Raw genomic sequence first — 20,413 nt, forward strand, 5'->3', positions numbered from 1 at the left:
AAACAACTTAAACGAAGTAGCAGTGATACAAAGTACAGTCTCCACAATAAAAGAAATAATAAGATTCTTCTGAGAATTGGCCCTTTGTCAAAAATGCATACCAAATATACCATTGCTCTGTGAAATCCATAGGTCTCAAAAATGTAAAAGTCTTGCCATATTCAAGAAACATTATGTGCAAATCATTATGGCGCTTGATAAACTATCAACAGACGGTAACAATGCAATGAGAAAAGCTGCGTTTCAAGTGCATTGCGCTGCTACAAAAATCAGAATTCATTGTCAGTTTTTGTCTCAGCAAAACATTTGGCACTTCTGCAACCAGTAGTAAATGCTCTTCAGTCAACAAGTGTGGACTTAAGTCAATGAGCAAATCACAGACATCATGAGAAAACACCATGGAAATGCGGTTGTTGAAAGTGAAAGTGTTATAGAAGAGGTTGTATGAGAAGAGGTGAGCATCTTGAAACAGATTTCAATATTCCCCGAGTCATAAAACAGCAGAAACATCTTGAAAATCCACCAGAACAGACTCCTAGCGAGTTTTGGAGATCGCTAATTATTCCGTACATAAATTCCTTAATAATGTCTGTGGAACAGCTCTTTTCTCAGGAAAACTTGCCCGCATTCTCAATGCCTACCTTACACCTTCGCGTAATTCTTTATATAACGTATGAAAATTAAAAAAAAAACTACAAGTTTTTGTACTACAATTTGAATAATTTCCTTGGTGAAGGTGAACTTTAGTACAACCAATGGACAAGAAAAAATGTGCTAAATGCCGAACTAAAGGAGATAGAACTAGCTGCACTAGTTAAAGAAATTCAATTGTTCTAGCCATCCATAAAACGGGCGCTACTTATCTCACTTTCACAGCCCTGCCCAACGTGCACTACCTAAAGATCCTTCAGCGCCTTACGCAGAATAAAAACTTGATTACGGTCAACAATGAGAGAAAATCGATTGTCGGTCTTTGTATGATGAGTGTGCATAAAAATGGAGTTCTGGAAGCTAAAAATAAATTTGAGAAAGAAATTTTGTCAAGATTTAGACAGAACTCTCGTACCCACTGGGTTGGTCTAGTGGTGAACGCATCTTCCCAAATCAGCTGATTTGGAACATGAGAGTTCTAGAATTCAAATCCTAGTAAAGTCTGTTACTTTTATACGGATTTGAATACTAGATCGTTGATACCGGTGTTCTTTGGTGGTTGGGTTTCAATTAACTACACATCTCAGGAATGGTTGAACTGAGACTATACAAGACTACACTTCATTTACACTCATACGTATCATCCTCTGAAGTAATATCTGAACTGTAATTCCTAAAGGCTAAATAGGAAAAAGAAATGCCAGAACTCTTGTAGGCTAATGCTAAACTAAGATTTAAATAGGTTCGAACAGCATTAAAACTAATTACTTTAGCGTTTTCAAATGTTAAAATAAAACCATTTTTTTAACAAAAAACTTTACTATATTTTCCCCTCCCCGGAGAAAATCCTGGCTACGCCTTATACGCGTGATGGCTTGTTTTCGAAAAGATTTTTATGATTCAATCATTCTAACGATTCAGATATGACTTAGTACGCTTCAAGTAGAACACTGTTATCGATTGCCATGATGAATGCCGCCGTATGTAATTGTCGAAAAAATATGAACTTTGTCTTTAGAAGGCAAAAATTAATTCAGAATTCGTTCCGAAATAAAACTGACATTAGTACATCGCCAGCTAATTATTGTGTCGATTTGGTTAGGTAATATTTTTAGGTTATGTTCACAGAAAAGTTCAGCTATTCTTGTTAAATTGCTGAAAGTAGAAATTTTTATCATTAAAAATTTATTGAATTATTTAATGAAATTAGTTGTTTACAAAAACGTGTTAATTTAACAAAACAGGATTTTTAAATTTGTTTGCTTTATGTAATGTAATTTAAAGAATGTGTCTTGGATTCCTTATTTTTGTTTCTTTTTGTACTAGGTATTTTTAACAAGTTTTATGATAATTTTATATGTAAAATAGTAAGTAATTTTTGTACCATTTGGATTAAGTTTTTATATAGGTTAGAGTAGAGTATATCTGTCAGTTTGTTTAGTAACAATGTTTGATAAGCTATTTGTTATATATATTTTTTTTATTTTGGTCCTCTATAACATCTGTTATTTTCTAATTGTCTTATTTAAATAAATTAAATGTAATTGGCAGTTAAATTTTTAATTGTATTTAAATGTAGCAAACACTACATTTTACCAATCAACGATTTGTTCAATACTTTTAGATCAAAACAATCTTTTCCTCGGAATGACTAGAGAAGTTATCAGTTTTTCTACTGTTCATTTTTTTAGCCGCAACAAAAAAACTGTAATGGGATTATTCACGTTTTATCATTGTTATGAGTTAAAGTTTAATTTAATTTTTATTAAGTTTAAAGTTAAGTTTTATTTTATTAGGTTTTTCATTGATTTTGGTTTTTATTTTATATCATTTTTTATTGGAACCAATCATATTTGATTTACATACATATTTGATTTAAGTATTAATAGTTATATTTTTATGTTATCAGCAAACAAAGAAGGCAATAAATGAACTTATTTAATTTTTGAGTCTTGTCTTGAATTTTCATCTTAAAATGTGATAAAAAAGAAGATTTTGACCAGGAACAATGTACATTCAGTGCAAAGTTTTTCATTTTTTTTATAGATTATTTTATTGAGTCTTATTTATTTCATGATTTTTTTTTTTAGTGTTACAGTGAACATTTTATCATTTTAAGATTAGTATGTAATTAAATAACTTTCAAGATATTTAAATTTTTTCCAAAGGATCTTTCAGAACTAATTAAGAGAAGTTTCTTCAATAGAGTTTTCAATAGTTCCTACTGAAGAAAGTGCTGCTGTTAGGTTTGAAAGGCTCTTTGGAAGAATTCTATTACTCTTACAATTAGTCATTTAATAACTTTGAAGTGTTATCTTATATCATCATGTATTCAATGAGTTTATTATTTTTGCATCATTAAATGTGCTTTCATTATTCATTTTAATTTCTGAAGCAGCTTGCCTATATTTTTTCAGACTATTTTCAGTTAGTTCAGAAAATTTGTTAGCTTGTCAGCCAACTCATTAGCAATGTTTGCCAATTTTTTTTTTAATTTTTCCACTGATTCCTGTAGAAAAAATAAATTGCAAGTTAATCCTTGTTACATTCAACACTAAAAAACCAGAATCTGGTGTTTATAGCAATATTCTAACATGTATAAAGTTTATCAATTGCATTCACCAAATTTCTAGTTTATCTTGTTCATCTACCTCTTGTCTTGATCAGTATTGTAATTGAAGTGCAGGATTTAAATCGCTTATTCATTATATTTTTCTTGAGCAAATATAAAACAGTTATACTCTTCCCTGATCCTTATATGCGCTGGTCCACATGGCACAAGTGTTAGTGTCTCAGCCGCCCTAGGCAACCACAAAGGAAACCTAATTAAAAAATAAAATAATAAATATTAAATAATTATTTGAAAGAAAATCAAAAAACAAATAATTAAAGTAACCGTATAAACTATTTAAGTAAAAAATTCTAAACAGAAAAGAAAAAGAACCAAAAAGAGTATAAAAAATAAAAAAAACCTGGTCCACATGGCACAAGTGTTAGCGTCTCAGCCTTTCATCCAGAGGTCCTGTGTTCGAATCCCAGTCAGGCATGGCATTTTCACATGGTACAAAAAGAACCTAACATGGTGGATTTTACTGGTTTTTCTTAAATGTATAAAAACTCAGTAGGAAGTTGTTTATATTTAATAATACCCATAAATGACAATTTATGACCTCATTAAAACAGAAACAAGATTAATGTCCTCAAACCAATTTGTCAGCTGTACATATTCCATCTTGAGAATACTTAGACAGATCTAACCTGAGTCTTTTCATCATACTGGATGTTTTATTCCTTTATGAATACTCTCCTTTAGGCTGTGTACCTGAGTATATATTTCTAAATTGTATGTACAATATGATTTAGCATCCACTAGTAGGTAGATTTTGGTATTATATTTAACTGAATTATTTTAGAATATATATTTTTTTGGAGTATATATTATTTTCGTAAATTCCTGAAGTGCTTTTAACTTTTATCATCAGTAGTAAAATTTTTCCTCAACAGGAATAAGATTTCTTATAATTATTAGCTAATATTTTGAAGGTTCTTGGGTTGTATAAATATAACCCTTTTCATTTGTTTCAATTTATGTTAAACTCTCATTGAAACTTATATACCAACCTGAAAACCAAATCACTCATTACACAGCAAGATTTTTTAATTCCCCATAAATCATTTAGATACTGCCAATAATTTTGCAATTTATATAAGTCTAATGAAAACTTCCATTTTATATTTATTGGTGGAAATAGTAGCGCTGTTAAAATAGTTTTTTAAGTTTTCAAAAAACTAATTAGTGTGTATAACAATTATATCTAAGATTTATAATATTCAGTTTGATTTTGTTATTTCTAGCTTCTCCAGTAACTCAAGATTTGTGGATTAAGAAGTTTTGAAAACTTGTTCAATGTATAGATTTATGTTTAATTTTCTATTGCTTAGTTAGTATTTCTCATTGGGATTAGGTTCTTCATTGTATCAGATTCATAATTTCTTTTTCCATTTAGCCTCCAGAACCAAAATAAGGTATTACTTCAGAGGATGAATGAAGATGATATGTATGACTGATTCACCAAAAATCTTTGTTTGAAAGTAATAAATCAACATCAAGATTAAATACTATTAACGTCTCTGAGCTTATGAATACAGATTTATTGTCAGCCATTGTTCGGAATATTAGTAAATCATTAAAACCATCCTACAGTTAACACTTTTACCAAAGTTAGAATCTACATCAAATATCTATAAGCATTTACTTCACAGTCTGTGAAGTTGAAAACTACTTGATGAATTGTCAGGTTGCCCACTTAATTGACTAAAAACTCACAGCGATTCGCTATTGGGAAGGTATATGGCATGGTTAGTCCTCCGCCAGGAGAGAAAAAGGTGGCCAAGACATAATGTAATCATTTTTATTGTAATGATAGACATGTGAATAACAAAGAGTTAAGTATATATGAATTATGAAATTTAGTTATATTATGCAAATCAATAAATTTAAACTTAAATAAATATTTTTGTTTTCAAGTTTTATGATCAAATTTCTTTATTGGGTTGATTATTTTAAGTCATAAATTTGATTTCCATTAACCATAACTCATGGCAAATTAAGCTAAAGAACAGCCTAAATATTAGTGTAAATACTGTTTTTATTTTTCCTTTTGTTAGCAGTGCTTTGGATGTTTTATTCACCCACTCATAATTTTGTAATATATTTACAGTTAATTATCTGAGAAGCACAGACCAGTTCAATATAATTGTAGAATAAATAAGTAGCTAAACTACATTATTCCATTATTTACGTATGACATGCTGTAAACCAAACCTTAGAAAAAATGACACTTGGCAGACTATTAATACCTATGTATTTCTTGAAAATATACAATAATCTTCTATTTGTTATTGATATATATTTTCTAACTGGATGTTAATGTTGATTAAAAAAATATGGTGTACATTTAAACATCTCAGTCTTAGGTTAGAAAGAGAGGAAATAAGGTTATTAGAATATCAGCTTACTGTTTTATGTTAAAAAAGAGATTTTTTTTTATTTACAGGAAATTTGACTATGAAAATTTCCTGTGTACACTTTTGCTGACATCAGAATCACGATCATTAGCATTTGCTGTTCGAGCATTTAATGTTGAAGTAGCTAAAGTTCAAGATCAAGTAAGTCAAGAACAAATTGCTCAGATGAGGCTTAAATTTTGGTTGGAAACTGTTGAAAATCTATTTAAAGATCAAGTAAGAGAACATCCTGTGGTTATAGAACTTTACAGGGTCAGTTTGTTATTTTTTTTTTTTTTTTTTATTAATTTTATTATGAGTATCATATTGTCTTAAAAGTTATTTTAATGTACTCGTTATTCAAAATGTTAAGTTGTGGCTTTTAAATATGAATGTGCCTGATTAAAATACAGAAAAATTATTTATCAGTAAAATATATATGTTATATAAATAATGCGCATTTAACTTTACTTGATTTCCTAATTTAAGATGTTATGATCTTTGTGATAAAACTTAAATTTTAAAATGTATTTTGATTATGATATTAAATTTTACAATGAATTATCAACATAATATTGTTTTGTGTTACTAATTATTTTTACATTTTATTTTCTGTATAGAATATAAAGGATAAGAAACTATCCAAAAATCATTTAAAGAGTTTAGTACAGTCTAGAATGACTCCGGTTAGTTCATCTACATTTAAGAATTTAGAGGATATGGAAAAGTATGCTGAAAATTCAGTATCGCCTGTGTATTATTTGATATTACAAGGATCTGGTAAGTATAATTAAATTTGATTTATTATAACAAGAAAATGATATAATAACAGTTGTTTAATTAAAATAATGATTGTGGAATATATTTTTACTGTGTTCAGTAAACAGTGCTCATAGTAGTCATATCCAACAACACAACAAGGTTTTCTGTAGAGAAACTTATTCAGTATGAAACAGACTTCTACTAAAGACAACTAAATTCTTCCAAAATAAGTATATATTTACTTTACATCATCATTCTTTGTATATTACTGTAATTAGCAAACATTTTTATAGAAAAAAAAAAAAATTGCATTTTTTTTACCAACTAATCCTTGAAAAATAAAAATATCTTTTAAGTAGATTTAATCCATTCCAAATACTTAATCTGAAATTCAAAATTTAAGTCCATCAATACCTGTATTCTCACCAAGTTAAAAGGAAAACAAAAAATCTGGAAGTTGAAAATCTCAACTAATACTGTTACTCTTGGAATTTGGGAAAAATTATATAATTAAAATTATAATCTTTGTAAAAGAGCTCAAAGCTTAAATGAGTAAAATTCATTAGGTCCAGTCCTAGTAACAGATGTCTTGATCTCCTTTGTCTTCCCACCTCTGTTTTGAGGTAGAAGTCACTATGCTAAATTTGAAAGTTTTTCATCCTATCAATCCCAAGTAAACACAACATACATTTACATACAAATGAACAGAATTAATCCTCCTTTTTGCATTTATTGACATTTCAATACAGTCTAAACAAAAGAAAGATAATTTCTGGTACAATTATGTGCTGTTCTATAACTTCAGGTAAAGTAAATGATCATTTCTACCTTCGTTATTTCATGTAAATCTCTTTTATTTGAAAAAAATTTCTTAATTGTTTTTAAAGATCCAGTTTTGAATATTTTCGGTCTTTATTCTATAACTTTTATGCTGAATAAAAAACATCAGAAATTAGAGATTAAAATTTTTCCTTTCTTCACAAAATTTGCAAATTTTGAACAAAATGGCTAAAGTGTACTAAAAAGAAAAGAATAGAACTATTGGTAACGCTAACAACAGAAAAAGAAAGTTCATTAAACTTTACACTACAAATATTTTGTTAATATAAACGTAGTGAGGAATCAAATGGTAGTGCCATCTCTTTTTTGTACTTAATGAAAAAATATTAATATTTTATCTATTAATATCATTTTCTTTTTGTTTTTTATTTAAAATAGATGCAGGATAGACTTTTCCTTAAACAAAGGTTTTGGTTTAAAATGTAGAAAAGTTCTGTGTTAACTTAAGGTAATTGTAATTAAAACTTATATCACCAATTAGTACTCGCACATTACAGCTGGTTCAGTTTTGAGTTTTGAAGAGAATGCTAAAAGGATTCTTATTCATTTTTACCCAAGTAACTATATCAGTGTTTATAATACACATATATCCAGAAGTACATAAACTTTTCAAGTCTCAAGTCATATACATGGACTCATACCATAGTACAATTCACCACAGTCTGAAGAAACAAACTGAATGTGTAGTAAAGACTCTAGATCCAGAATCCACATGTGTTTACTTGTAGCAGTACTCATTGTGGTTTTTCACTCAGCTACAATTGGTTTTGATAGTCAGGTTAGTTTGTAGTTAGTTACACAAGCTAGATTTTTCTGCAGCAATTTAAAAAAAAAAAATTTTTAATGCTTATTGTAAATTGTTTTTTTTTATCTTTTTCTTAACTCTAATTAGTATTCTTCTACTTTTACTCATTAAGTTCTGATGTTAGTTTTATTTTTAGATGGTAGGATATAATGTAAATAGTAAACAAAATTTTTGTATACATAATGTATTCTAAAACTGTAATTATTATTGTACTCTTAAGTTAATTTGAGAAGAATGAAATGAGAATAAGAATCCTCGTAAATTGTAAAAACCATAAATTGTAAAAGAATTGATGTAAAAAATATTAATAACATTATGTGCTCATATAAAACGGCAAGCTAACGATTGCACAAATTGGGTAGATAGATTGTTTGCAGGTTAATTTTTCTTTGTCTCCAATTTGCTTAAATAAACTAAAAATTTGTAAAAATAAAAAAAAAATCTTGATTTAAAAACTTTCTGTAACTTAACTTAACTTCTTGACTTTTTATCTGATAGCACGTTTCAGTAAACAAATTCCCATCATCAGGTGCAACTATATTAGTCCATCACTGTACCTGAGTAGTCTGATATTGTATTTAGTTTTAATAAGGATATATAATATTAGAATGTAAATTCACACATATTACAAAATATGTGTATGTATGTATATATAAATATAAAAAACACATGGGTTGTACAAGGAGGCAGTAAGTTTTCCATATACAATGATTTAAGGTTTACATATAAACCTTAAGATTATTTTAGAAATTCATAAATTTCTAAAAATATCAGTTAACTGAATCCAGTAACAAATGTTTTTAATTTGTTTTATTAGTTTACACCAAATTATGGTGTTTTTCCATCAATGAAAATTTAGGTAGTCATTTGTTTCATGAATATTTTTATTACAATTTAATAATTTTTTTTTTTTTAAACAGAATTAAGTGATAGTCAATAACACATTGATAAATAAATTATTAATCAAATAAAAAGTAAATGTGAATTGTATTCTAGTTTTTATGGGTAAGCAGTCTAAAAGGTATCACTAAAACAGTAAAACTGTTCAATTCTCAAATGATTCATGTTAATTTCAAATAAATGTTTTAATTTGAATTTTTACCTAGAACTAGTGAACTTTGTAATTATTACATACATATTACTTCAGTTTACTCACCATAGCTAATTTAGCAGATAGGCTTTTATGAAACAATTCATGGCCAGGGTTAATGTTCATTATACTGGCAGACATTATATTATTTTGTTGTTTTGTTATTATATTGTTTACGATTAGTTGTTTTCATGGGTTTTTAACTGAAATCTAAAATTAAAAAATGTGTATACTGTTTAAATACTTATTGTTTAATATATAAACTTTCCTTAACAAAAGGCTGAAATATAAAGAAAACATTGTCATTATACAATAGACTATATATATAGTCATTAGATTGTGATTTGTGGCATTTTTTAATTATGCATTGGATACTTATATTGTAAAAATTCTTCTACCATATAAAAACACTTCTCTCTAAGGAAATTTCATGCAATTCTTTTAAATGATTTTATGAAACTCTTTTTTAAATAACATTGGAATTTGTTAAATAAATACAAAGTATGGTGTGTTGACATACAGGAAGTAGAATCATAGGCTATCACACACAAGTATTGTATGGATAATAAGGAAATTCGTACGTGGTAATTAAGTTTTTAATCTGGCGTACATAAGTAACAGTGTGGTATATATAAATAGCAGAGAGAGAGTTAGGACCTTTAATCTTTATAAGCAGGTTTACACAAATCTTTATTTCAGCAAATTCATGCCTCCTACCATTATTTTTCTTATTTTTAAATATTTTAAAAATAAAAATGTATATTTTATATAAAAATGCAAATCTATTTGTTATTAGATGGTTAAGCACTGGCATAGTAAACAGGTAAAACTGTAGTTTGTTTTCAATCCTGAACAGCAAATTTATCAAAAATACCAAACTTAACTTTGTTAATTAACTTTCCATATTAAATTATTATTTGCTCAAAAGTTTCATTATATGTAACTTTCATAATCTTTGGAGTAAATGAACAATATGAGTGCAAACCCCATAAGTTCATTAAATGTTTTTTCAATGTTCAACCACAAACCATTAGTTGTGAATAAATTATTCCTCAAGGAAATAACCATTTGCAAATAATAAGCAATTTTATTATTACCTTTGATTGTTCAAACATCTTATTTTTACCAAGTTACATGAAGATCAGTAAATATGTGAGAAATGAAAATTTTGTGTTACTTGCTCAAATGATTATTCAGATTAGTGAATTATAACACGACCCTCTGTTTACATTCCTCTTAAGTGCTATTTCACTCATTTGTTTGACATAATATTTACACCATAGAAACCAGACTTCTCCATGAGAAATTTATGATTCACGCAATTGAATGTTTTGTGTTACATCATTGCAGACACTAATTTCAAAATGAGACTTATCCATAGCCTTTCATGTTTAATATAAATTCATAAATAGCATCAATTATACTTTGCCGATTTTAAAGCTGAACTGATTTGGGTTTGTATTTCACTGACATTAAAATAACAGGTTATCAGTAGATTTGTAATTAATTAGCTTTCTTATCCTATTATTTATGAATAATAATTCATGAACATAGCATAAAATATTTTTCTCCTAAATTAAAATAATTGAGTTAGATTTTTACATTGTCATCTGTATAAAGTAAGTATATATGGATTATAGAAGATTTTTTAAAAATAGTTAAATATATTTTTTGAAAAATATTAATTTTTTTCTCATATAGGTTATGGTAGTGTACATACAGATCATGCAGCTAGTCATTTAGGAAAGTCACAAGGTTTAGTTAACATACTACGTTCTATTCCTTATAATCTGGGACGTAGAACTGTTACTTTACCACAGGATTTATTATTAAAACATAATCTACCGCAAGAAAAAATTCTGAGGGGGAAGAATGATTCAAATCTCAAAGAAGTTATCTTTGAGATAGCTTCACGAGCAAAGCAGCATCTTGAAAAGGTAAAAATATTATAATATTTTAAGTTATCATGTACAAAGTCTGTGTATGGCCGCAATATAATATAGTTCAATAATATCAGAGGTATTACATTTAATGGGCCATTTAACTGGTTGGTCCTTTAATCTTTCCTTCTAACCATTTTACTCAACTCAGTGGAGACTGTATATGCATTTGGGGTAAGAAGTTGTGTGTGTGTGTGTGTGTGTTACCATTTTCCTGAAAAACTACTGGACCGATTTTGTTGTGGTTTTTTCCATTACATAGGTATCACTTTAAATCAGGTTCTTAGACTACAGTAATAGGCCACTAGGGAGGGTAGGCCCCACCGGGGGTTGCAGTAGATGTGTTTCTCTAAAACGGCCGAGCTGATTTTGATGCGGTTTTTTGCATTACCTATTGTAGATATCTCTTCAGAGCAGGTTTTTAGATATATTTTACAGTTATAGGACACCAGAGGGCGCTGTGGTAGATGTGTTTCTCTAAAATAGTTGTGTCGATTTTGATGAGGTTTTTTGCATTACAAAGGTATCACCTATTAACCCACCGTGTTGGTCTAGTGGTGATGCGTCTTCCCAAATCAGCTGATTTGGAAGTCGAGAGTTCCAGTGTTCAAGTCCTAGTAAAGTCAGTTATTTTTACACGGATTTGAATACTAGATCGTGGATACCGGTGTTCTTTGGTGGTTGGGTTTCAATTAACCGCACATCTCAGGAATGGTCGAACTGAGACTGCACAAGACTACACTTCATTTACACTCATACATGTCATCCTCATCCATCCTCTGAAGTATTATCTGAACGGTAATTACCGGAGGCTAAACAAGAAAAAAAGTATCATCTCATTGCATTACGCAGGTATCACTTCAGAGCAGGTTCTTAGATTAGTTTTATGATTTTAAGCTGCCAGGGGGTGCTGCAGTAGATATGTTTCTTCAAAATAGCTTCATGGGTTTTTAAAATTTTTAATTTTATCACTTTTTATTTGAAAATTTGCCCCCACAACCCCACAAAGGCTTATTGAAAACCTTTTTTTATTTCAAAATAAAAACCAAATAAATATCCTTAAATTTAAATATTTCTAGTCTTGTAAAACTAAAATGAAACTGGAAAACCATATATCTATATAATTAGTCTGAAAAGCTCATCGTAGGTAGGTATGTTATCATTTTTGTTTTCCCAACTCTATACACAAAATGCACAAGGAAGGTTTTGCAATACAATAGAACAGGTCATTACAAGTTAGCACATGTTTAGACAGGTCCCAACCTGCATTGTAGCCGCTCCAGTCACTGACTCAGTGTCACTAGCTTTTTATTTATTTTTTATTTTTTTGTTGATTTTTTCTGGGCGAAAAACACTTCTCTGTTATCATCGCCCGGACATGATATATTTGTAATAAACATGTATCGCATTTTATATCTCAACTAAAATAATAAAATTTCCAACTGCTGTACAAATTAACATGAATAGCTGAAGAATACTATAGTAATTTGGATATCTGAGCATAAATGGACGGCCCTAAGAAACCTTAAAACACAAGATAAAAAGATTTCATTATTGCCTAGAATAGTTTGTATGGAGATTAAACTCGCAACACAATGCCACATAACAGATACAGTTCACAAGGATTTGATCCCTTGTTGGCAATCGCAGTGAACACAAACTGGTGCATCTGTTTGAGTCATCAGTGAGCCTAGTGTACCCTATTCACAAACAGCAGATAATAACCTCCTCTCAACAGCTATTTCTGCATGAGGACCTCCATGATGAAACAGTGTTCTTAATTAGGTGAAGTTTATTGTTCACAGTATTCTCTCATTGTGAACTACCCTCTTCAGGAAACAGGCAAGATCATCAGAAGCAACAAAATTGGTAAAAGTAGGTCAAAAACAAGCCTCTTTTGACACACTATCTGCATGTCCATTGCATGAAATTCCTATATGGCTGGGAATCCAGCAAAAGCTCACAGTTGTATTATAGTGATTCATTTGTGAAATGACACAATGAATCTCAGACAACAAGGTGTCTGGAGTACACATCATTAATCACCTGTAAGGCACTCATGGAATCTGAGCCAACAAGAACATATCAAAATGTTGGGCTAATTATATATAAGCCTTATTAATGACATACAGTTCTGCAATGAATATACTTTGCTGGGAAAGCCAGACATGTATGTTCTGTTGCCAACCATGTAACCACAACCAACAGAATCAACATTTCTAGAGCTGTCTGTATAAACTGTAACATCAGTATTCACGCAATTTTTATTATTATAAAATTTGTTTTGTAAGATTACTGGATTTGTGTTCAGTTTATTATACTGACAAGATCAAAGCAGTAATCAATGTGATAAGGCTACCAAGGAGGGCAATAACATGGAGCAACAGTAAGGACTGGAGGTAATTGTGTACATAGAGCTCAGAAAAGGCGCTGAACTCTGATTCCTAGTTGAGCAGGAGATCTTGGCTGCTCCTGGTATTGATTAACATGCTAGTTCAAGAAGTCAAAAACCAAATACTGGACAATTTTGCACATGAGTTAAGTGTTGATCACTGTTTAGAGGAAATGACTTTTCTGCTTGAAGAGGATTGTCCTCATCGTACAGCAATATTTAAATGGTACTGAGAGTTTGAAAGAGGAAATTTTGGCTTTTAGGATGCTCCAAGGTCAGGTTGACTGTCTTTGTCTGTGACCAAGAGAAACATTTCTGCAGCCAAAAAATGCTTGAGAGACAAACAGGCATGTAACTTACCACCAAATAGAGGTGTCCTTGGGCATTCATTTTCCAGCAGTTCATGCTATTCTGCAAGATCACATTTAAGTTAGAAAGCTGTGTATCCTTTGAGTACAGCATAAGTTGTCTGATAATCAGATGGTACATTGTGTTTCATGATGCGATGAAATCCTAAAAAGGTTTAATAAATAGGAAATCTCCGTGTGAAAACTATTGTGACAGGTGATGAAACTTGCTTGTACTATTATGATATCCCAATCAAAGCTCAGAATAAAGCATATGAGTGTTCTAAGATGAGGTGACTCCTGTGGTTGTTTGAAAATCCAGATCAGTGAAGAAGAAAATAATGATCATATTTTTTAGTACGAGAGGAGTTTTAGAGCGAGTTTTGCTGGAAACTCAGAAGACAGGTATACCAAGGAATTCCTGCCTAAAGTTGTCAAAGCTATCAAGGATAGACATTAGTTTCTTCACCACAATAACACACCAGTGCACTGCTCCAAAAGTTTGCTTCGAATATTTGGCCACCACTGAAATAAAATGAGCACGTGCTCTACAGTTCTTCATGTAACTTTGCACTGTTCCCTAGGTGAAGAACATACTGCAGGGGTGGCATTTTATGAGTGATTATGACCTCCTAAGCTCTTGCGACAATGAGTGAGCCCAAATCTCTAATGAAACTTGACAGGGCTTCTTTGAAGACTGATTTCGAAGGATGAAGTGTAAAATATCTGGTGGAAATTACTTGGAAAAATAATAAAAAACAAAGTTATATTTTAAAACTTTCATAGTGCCCTTTATAGGATATTAATTCCTTAAATTTAAATACTCTAGTCTCTTAAAACTAAAATATAATTGAAAACCGTATAGACATGTGTCTGAACAGCTCACCAAAGGTATACTATCATTTTTACTTTTCTTTTGTAAGTAATTTTATACCACGTAGCTTGTGCTGTACAGTATTAAATAAGGGAAAATATGCTAATTAGATCAAATTTTGCATGTAAGGGTTTTTTCAAATCTTTATACTTTATGACCTCCTTTAACCAAAACACTGTTTTAACAATGAAAAATTTGGAAGAATGTATATACATAGTTACTTATGTATCTGTTTGTATGTTACTGTGTATTTGTGGTTGGCGTCTCCAGACTGGATGAAATTTAGGATGATGATTTCAATATGGGGCATTAATGCCAGTTTTGGTCACAGATACTCAAGAGGATAGGAGATAACAGATATTCCCACATCTCAAAATTTTATTCAAAGGGTAAATTTTTTTATATAATAGCTAAGATATTCTCTGATGATGTTTGGTCTTTTTAAACTCATGTAAAGGAGGACCAAAAAACCATTTTTTTGTTTCTGGAGTCAAAGTCATATTCTTTTTCTGATTTAACATGTATTGGGTAAATTACATTTATTCTGGAGAAGACTAAGAGGGGTAGTCTTCTTTAAGTTGATAATCCCCTTATTCTCTTTCCTTAACTTCCTTACTGTGGTATTGGCCCAGTACTATCCTGGCTCTACCCAGGGTGTCTTTTTATAGCCATAAAGACAGATATTTCTATTTGCACCTAATTTATATAGTGGCTCTTCATGTATAACTCTTCTGGAATTGAACAGAAAACCAAACTCCTGCTGATGAGGTGCCTAACAGGTAAAGTTTATTCTTTATAACTTATTCATTCTAAAAATCTAAAATTCTCATAAATTTCAATCAATGAAGTTAGTACTGACAGTTTATTAGAAACTGAAAATAAGTTATTGGTTTTAATTACAATAATGAGTTTAAAAAGAATTGTCCTGTTAATAGATGAAGTGGATGTGTATTTATAAAAACTGTGAAGACTCGCTGTTTATTGTATTAATAATTAAAGGATTCCACTTGTAATGTTGTGACTTCTAAGGACATACAACTTATGCCGCAACATTATGAAGTTTTATAAACTGTGGTGTTAATAGAGCAGTGTTTTAAATTGTTCTGTAACATAAGAAATTATGGCAAATATAAATTATAGTCAGCCCAATTTTATGAAAAAATAAGATGCAAAGAATGATATTTTAAGTGAGCTTAAAGGTTGTTATTCTGTATTTAAAAAGTATAAATGTTCCTTTCACCCTTTTACAATACTTATTAAAAATCTTTATTTTATTATATTTTCAGGCTAGAAGTCTTAAAAAAAGTTGTCCTAAAGAAGCATCAACTTTATTTTTACCTGCTGTTTGTATAAACGCTTATTTGGAAAGGTTAAGAAAAATTGATTTTGATATTTTTAATGAAAAATTACGAAAACGAAACAACGTATTGCATATACAATTGTATTGGAATAAATTACTATCAAAATATTAATTTTATTTTGTTGTTATTTGTTTATGTAATTGTTTCAATGTAAATTTAGCTAATGTAATTTTTTGGTTACTGTTGATTTTTCTTATATTTTGGTATTAATTATTTTTGCCTAATTTAGTATTTGCAACCACTTGTTTTATATTAAAAAAATATTATTTTTTATGATAAAAGGAGTCTTCCATGGCACAGTCAATGATGTTTTTTGCCTAGTTAATAAAATTTACTTCAAAACGAATTTGTAATTACAATAGACTACTATCTATTGGAGTTTTTTTTATTTTGATAAATGACAGATTAATTATGTAGTGTATTAGATTTTTCTCTTAATTTAAAATCTGGAATATCTAAAAATAAAAATTTCCTTTTACACATTTAAACTGTAAGAAATTGTAAATGCTAATTGACCTAAAAGCTAATTAACATTGTGTATATTATATTTTAATATATTGTGTTGTTCTATTTTATGATTTCAATTTAATCACCTTCTTTACGATTTCAATTTGGAGTTAATCAGCTGCAGATAAATTTCTTTTGGACTGATAAAGAGTGAAAAGGTACTTAAATAGTTGGTTTACAAAAGTCCATTAATTACGGCTGGTAGATGATCTGCACAATAAGAGATGATCAATCAATCAATCGATATAAATTTAACTTAATGGTAAGCAATGTGGACCAGCTGTTTCTGAGTTCCTGGCACAAGATGTTTTTGTAAAGACTGCTAAGCTGCCAATAATTACTGCTTAGCAACTTATTAATTAAGTAAAAGAATTCCTTTACTGTTTTCATCTTTAGAAAAAAGAAGTTAGAAAATATATTCTAGAATAACGGAGATTTTATTACTGAAGCCCACTCTTCTTCAGCCTAATACCTGGAACCAGTTAATCTGAATTGACATCATAAAATATAACAACTCAATATATGAACAGATATAATAATATATTACTACAAGTAATTAGTTTTTCCAGTTTAAATATCCAATAGTAACATTTTTGTAGATATTCCTAGATTTAAATACCTAGAAAAAATCTAAAAAGCCTCCCTTCAAGAAAAATAATCATTCAAGAAAATAGAGTAGTGAATTTGACTTGCATAATTCTATTTAGAAGTGTATAACATCTGTAAAACCATTTTGATATAAAAACACAAAAAATTGGTTAAACCTGCCATTTGAGAAACTATTACAGAATTTGACCATAGATTTTATGAGGGACATTCACGTCAATCCAGGACTTTTGTTAGGCTAGAAAAATGGAGATTCCTGTGCGTTCTGTTGGTTCCACACATTAGGTACAAGTGTCAGCCATTACCCTTTATTGTGTGGCACACTGGCGTGAAGCTACGTTGAATAGTAACAACAGTTGGTCGTGTAGAAGATTGCTTGCAATGTACTAAATGGATATGTGGAACAGTGCATTGAAAGAAATTTTTCATGAATGAAGGTATAAAACCTAGTGAGATTTATTTGTGACTCCTTGCACAGTAAGGTGATGAATACTGTCGCAGTAAAACATTTGAGTGGTGCAAACGTTTTAAAGAAGCCGTACATCAGTGAATGACAGTCCTGGTCGAGGTGGTTCAGAGCCACTAAAGTTATGGCTTTAGTTTTTTGGGATAAAAATGGCATCATCACATCGATAGAAAATCGACGTGGAGTCAATATTAACAGCAAGTACTACAACAAATTTCTTCAAGATGTGCAGTGCTCTCAATAAAAAATGGTCTGGTGCGATTGCTAAAGGCATTCTGTTTCTGCAGGACAATGCATAACCCCATACAGGCCACCACATGACATACACACTACAAGATCTTGGCTGGGAGTTATTGCAATATCCCCTATACGCTCTGGACCTCACTCCCAGCGATTTTCACCTGTTCAGGCCCTTGAAATTGTCCCTGGTGGGGGGAGGGGCAGCATTTTAACAGCAACAATGAGGTGATGCAGTCAGTCCAGTCTTGGTTTTGATATAACAACAAATCTTTCTACATTGCAGGTATCAAAGCACTAGTGAAATGCTGGGATAAATGTTGCAGGGGATTACATCAAGAAATAAAAGTATTTTTAACTATCATAAATGTGTTATACATTTATTACAAATTAATAATCCTAGATTGATCTGAACGCCTCTCATACAAAAATTCATATAATTAAACTTGTGGTAATATAGCCTTTCATCTGGAAGGTATCTGGTTAAAATTCTGGTCAGGCTTAGCATTTTTCATATGCTAAAAAATGTTTGTAACATATTCTCATACACAAGCTTTTTATCATTTAAAAAAATAATATTTTAGGCCTTAAATAAGACATGACTGAAATGATTAGGACAGTTTGCACTACCACTTAGATAATTACAGGAAAACTGTTTATTTTCAGTAAATCAAAGCAGAATTGTGTGACTTTTCAAATTTTAGGTTGTACTTAATGAATAAAACTGAAATTCTGTTACCATAAATTACATCTGTAATTTTATACTGACTGCTACATTACTGTGTAGTACATTCAGTGAATGTAATAAGCCCAAGTAATTATTAAGGTTATATCTGTATATGATTGTTATGTTTTGGTTTTATGAGGATATTATTTGCTGTTAGTAGAACTAAAATACTTAAAAATTCATTTTGGATCAGAGGTTTTATTCATTTAAATTCGTTCTGATCATATGGATTTTTCAGTTGTAGAGTTTGTTCTGTAAAACCCAAGAACTATGTAAAACTAATTGAGGAGTTATTAAAGGTATGTACTTATTAGAACTTGACAATGTTTTACGTGATTAAAACTTCAATACATATTATTTCTAACTATAAATATTTTGGGCCCTTTTTGTAAAAATATATTATAGTGAATTACCTTTGCTCTCAGCAGATTTATAACAAAAAGTGTATTATATTCATAGGCTTATAAACTATGCCTTCTGTTTTCTTTGCAACCAGATTTTAAAAACTTTAGTTAAATTTTACAATCCCATAGTATAATTATCAGCATAACATTATAATCGGCTAAATCTTTATGTAAAATGTAATTGTTGCACGTATCCTTAATTTTTTAAGTCATTCAATTTTTAAATTATCCAAGGGGAAAATATTTTCCCCTTGGATTGGTTAAGAGGCTTTTGATATTGAAGACATTAAAATCGCTTGTTCACAAACTGATGTGCAGTAACAAAAAATAATTATTGTTAATTTTGTGTTATGTATTTAAACTGGCAGCCCTGTTTTTCTCTAAATATGAAATAGACAGGTGTAAGTAAACAAGAAAGTAAACAGATTATTAAATTCGATAATCATAGAAACTGATATTTATCATAAATTATTTACCATGAAAAAATTTGAATATTAAACTTTTATTTGCTATGTCAACAGTTTACCTACCTATACATTATAATTTGCTATTAGTCACTGAAAAAAAATTAATGTTATAATACCGTTAGACACAAACACGTTTCTAGTGATATTAAAATGATTTCATAACCTGGGAAAATGAAAGTCTGAAATAATTTTCAAAATATTATACAGCAAATTTTGTTATAAGATAATTATGTTATTGTATTTGAATTATTACTGATTGATTACCAAGGAAGATTTTATATCTTAATCCTGCTAGTCCTGCTTTATAAACATATCAAGACTAGTGACCACTGTCAGGCTGTATTTGCAGCCACAACAAAAATTGTCAGTGTTATAATTTGTAAACTCTTGGATATTTTAGTAAAAACTAAAAGGAATTGAAAGATCCAAGTATAATTTTTCTGACGGTGTTGATAAAATTTCACACTTTTATTATAATGCCAATTGATTTCCAAAGGAATTGATAAGAGTATTAATTTTAAATTACATTTTACTTGTCTTATTATATATTTCCATGTTACATGTGTAATTGTATAATGTTGTAGATTTGTTATCATTTCAATTAATTTCCAAAAATCACAGAATATGTAAATAATTTTCTTCTTATTTAAGGAAACATTGATTTTTTAAGTTTTCCTTATAGAAATAAATTTTTTTTTTAAATTGTATAGTTCAATTTGTTTTGTAAAAACTGCTAAAGTTATGAGAAATGAACTATCGTGCTATTAGTACGGGCATGTTTTAATGTGTGCTTGCAAGTACAGACACAATAATAGAACGCGGTATGTAAGTTTCAGAGAATAAGTGGGAGAGCTAAAGAGAGAGTGGACAGTCCCTGGGTAAGAAAGAGAGTGGGGGAGAGAGTTGTTTACATGTAACACATGTTCGTGT

General features: G+C 29.7%; 1 protein-coding gene across 4 annotated transcripts; it reads left to right on the forward strand.

The window, feature by feature from the left end:
* The first annotated feature begins 1,578 nt into the window (after positions 1 to 1,578).
* On the forward strand, positions 1,579 to 18,936 carry sicily (NADH dehydrogenase (ubiquinone) complex I, assembly factor 6 homolog sicily). Of its 4 annotated transcripts, none has more exons than XM_075364119.1 (5): positions 1,579 to 1,753; positions 5,709 to 5,931; positions 6,279 to 6,438; positions 10,857 to 11,092; positions 15,995 to 18,936. In XM_075364119.1, the coding sequence occupies exons 1-5, from the start codon at positions 1,617 to 1,619 to the stop codon at positions 16,178 to 16,180; spliced, it is 942 nt and encodes a 313-aa protein (XP_075220234.1). In that variant the 5' UTR covers positions 1,579 to 1,616; the 3' UTR covers positions 16,181 to 18,936. The 4 variants fall into 4 exon arrangements, with proteins under 4 accessions (XP_075220234.1, XP_075220235.1, XP_075220238.1 ...); XM_075364120.1 differs by having other exon boundaries at positions 5,709 to 5,895; XM_075364123.1 differs by having other exon boundaries at positions 5,709 to 5,820.
* Positions 18,937 to 20,413: the final 1,477 nt, after the last annotated feature.

The sequence above is a fragment of the Lycorma delicatula genome, chromosome 4 (genome assembly GCF_047948215.1).
Source record: "Lycorma delicatula isolate Av1 chromosome 4, ASM4794821v1, whole genome shotgun sequence".
In the NCBI taxonomy this organism is placed as follows: Eukaryota; Metazoa; Arthropoda; class Insecta; order Hemiptera; family Fulgoridae; genus Lycorma; species Lycorma delicatula.

Excerpts from the sequence above, each read along its gene's own strand:
- sicily (XM_075364119.1), top strand. The coding sequence starts at position 1,617 with ATGATGAATGCCGCCGTATGTAATTGTCGAAAAAATATGAACTTTGTC. Across the intron at positions 1,754-5,708 it reads TATTGTGTCGATTTGGTTAG|GAAATTTGACTATGAAAATT; the intron begins GTAATATTTTTA and ends TTTTATTTACAG. Across the intron at positions 11,093-15,994 it reads CAAAGCAGCATCTTGAAAAG|GCTAGAAGTCTTAAAAAAAG; the intron begins GTAAAAATATTA and ends TTATATTTTCAG.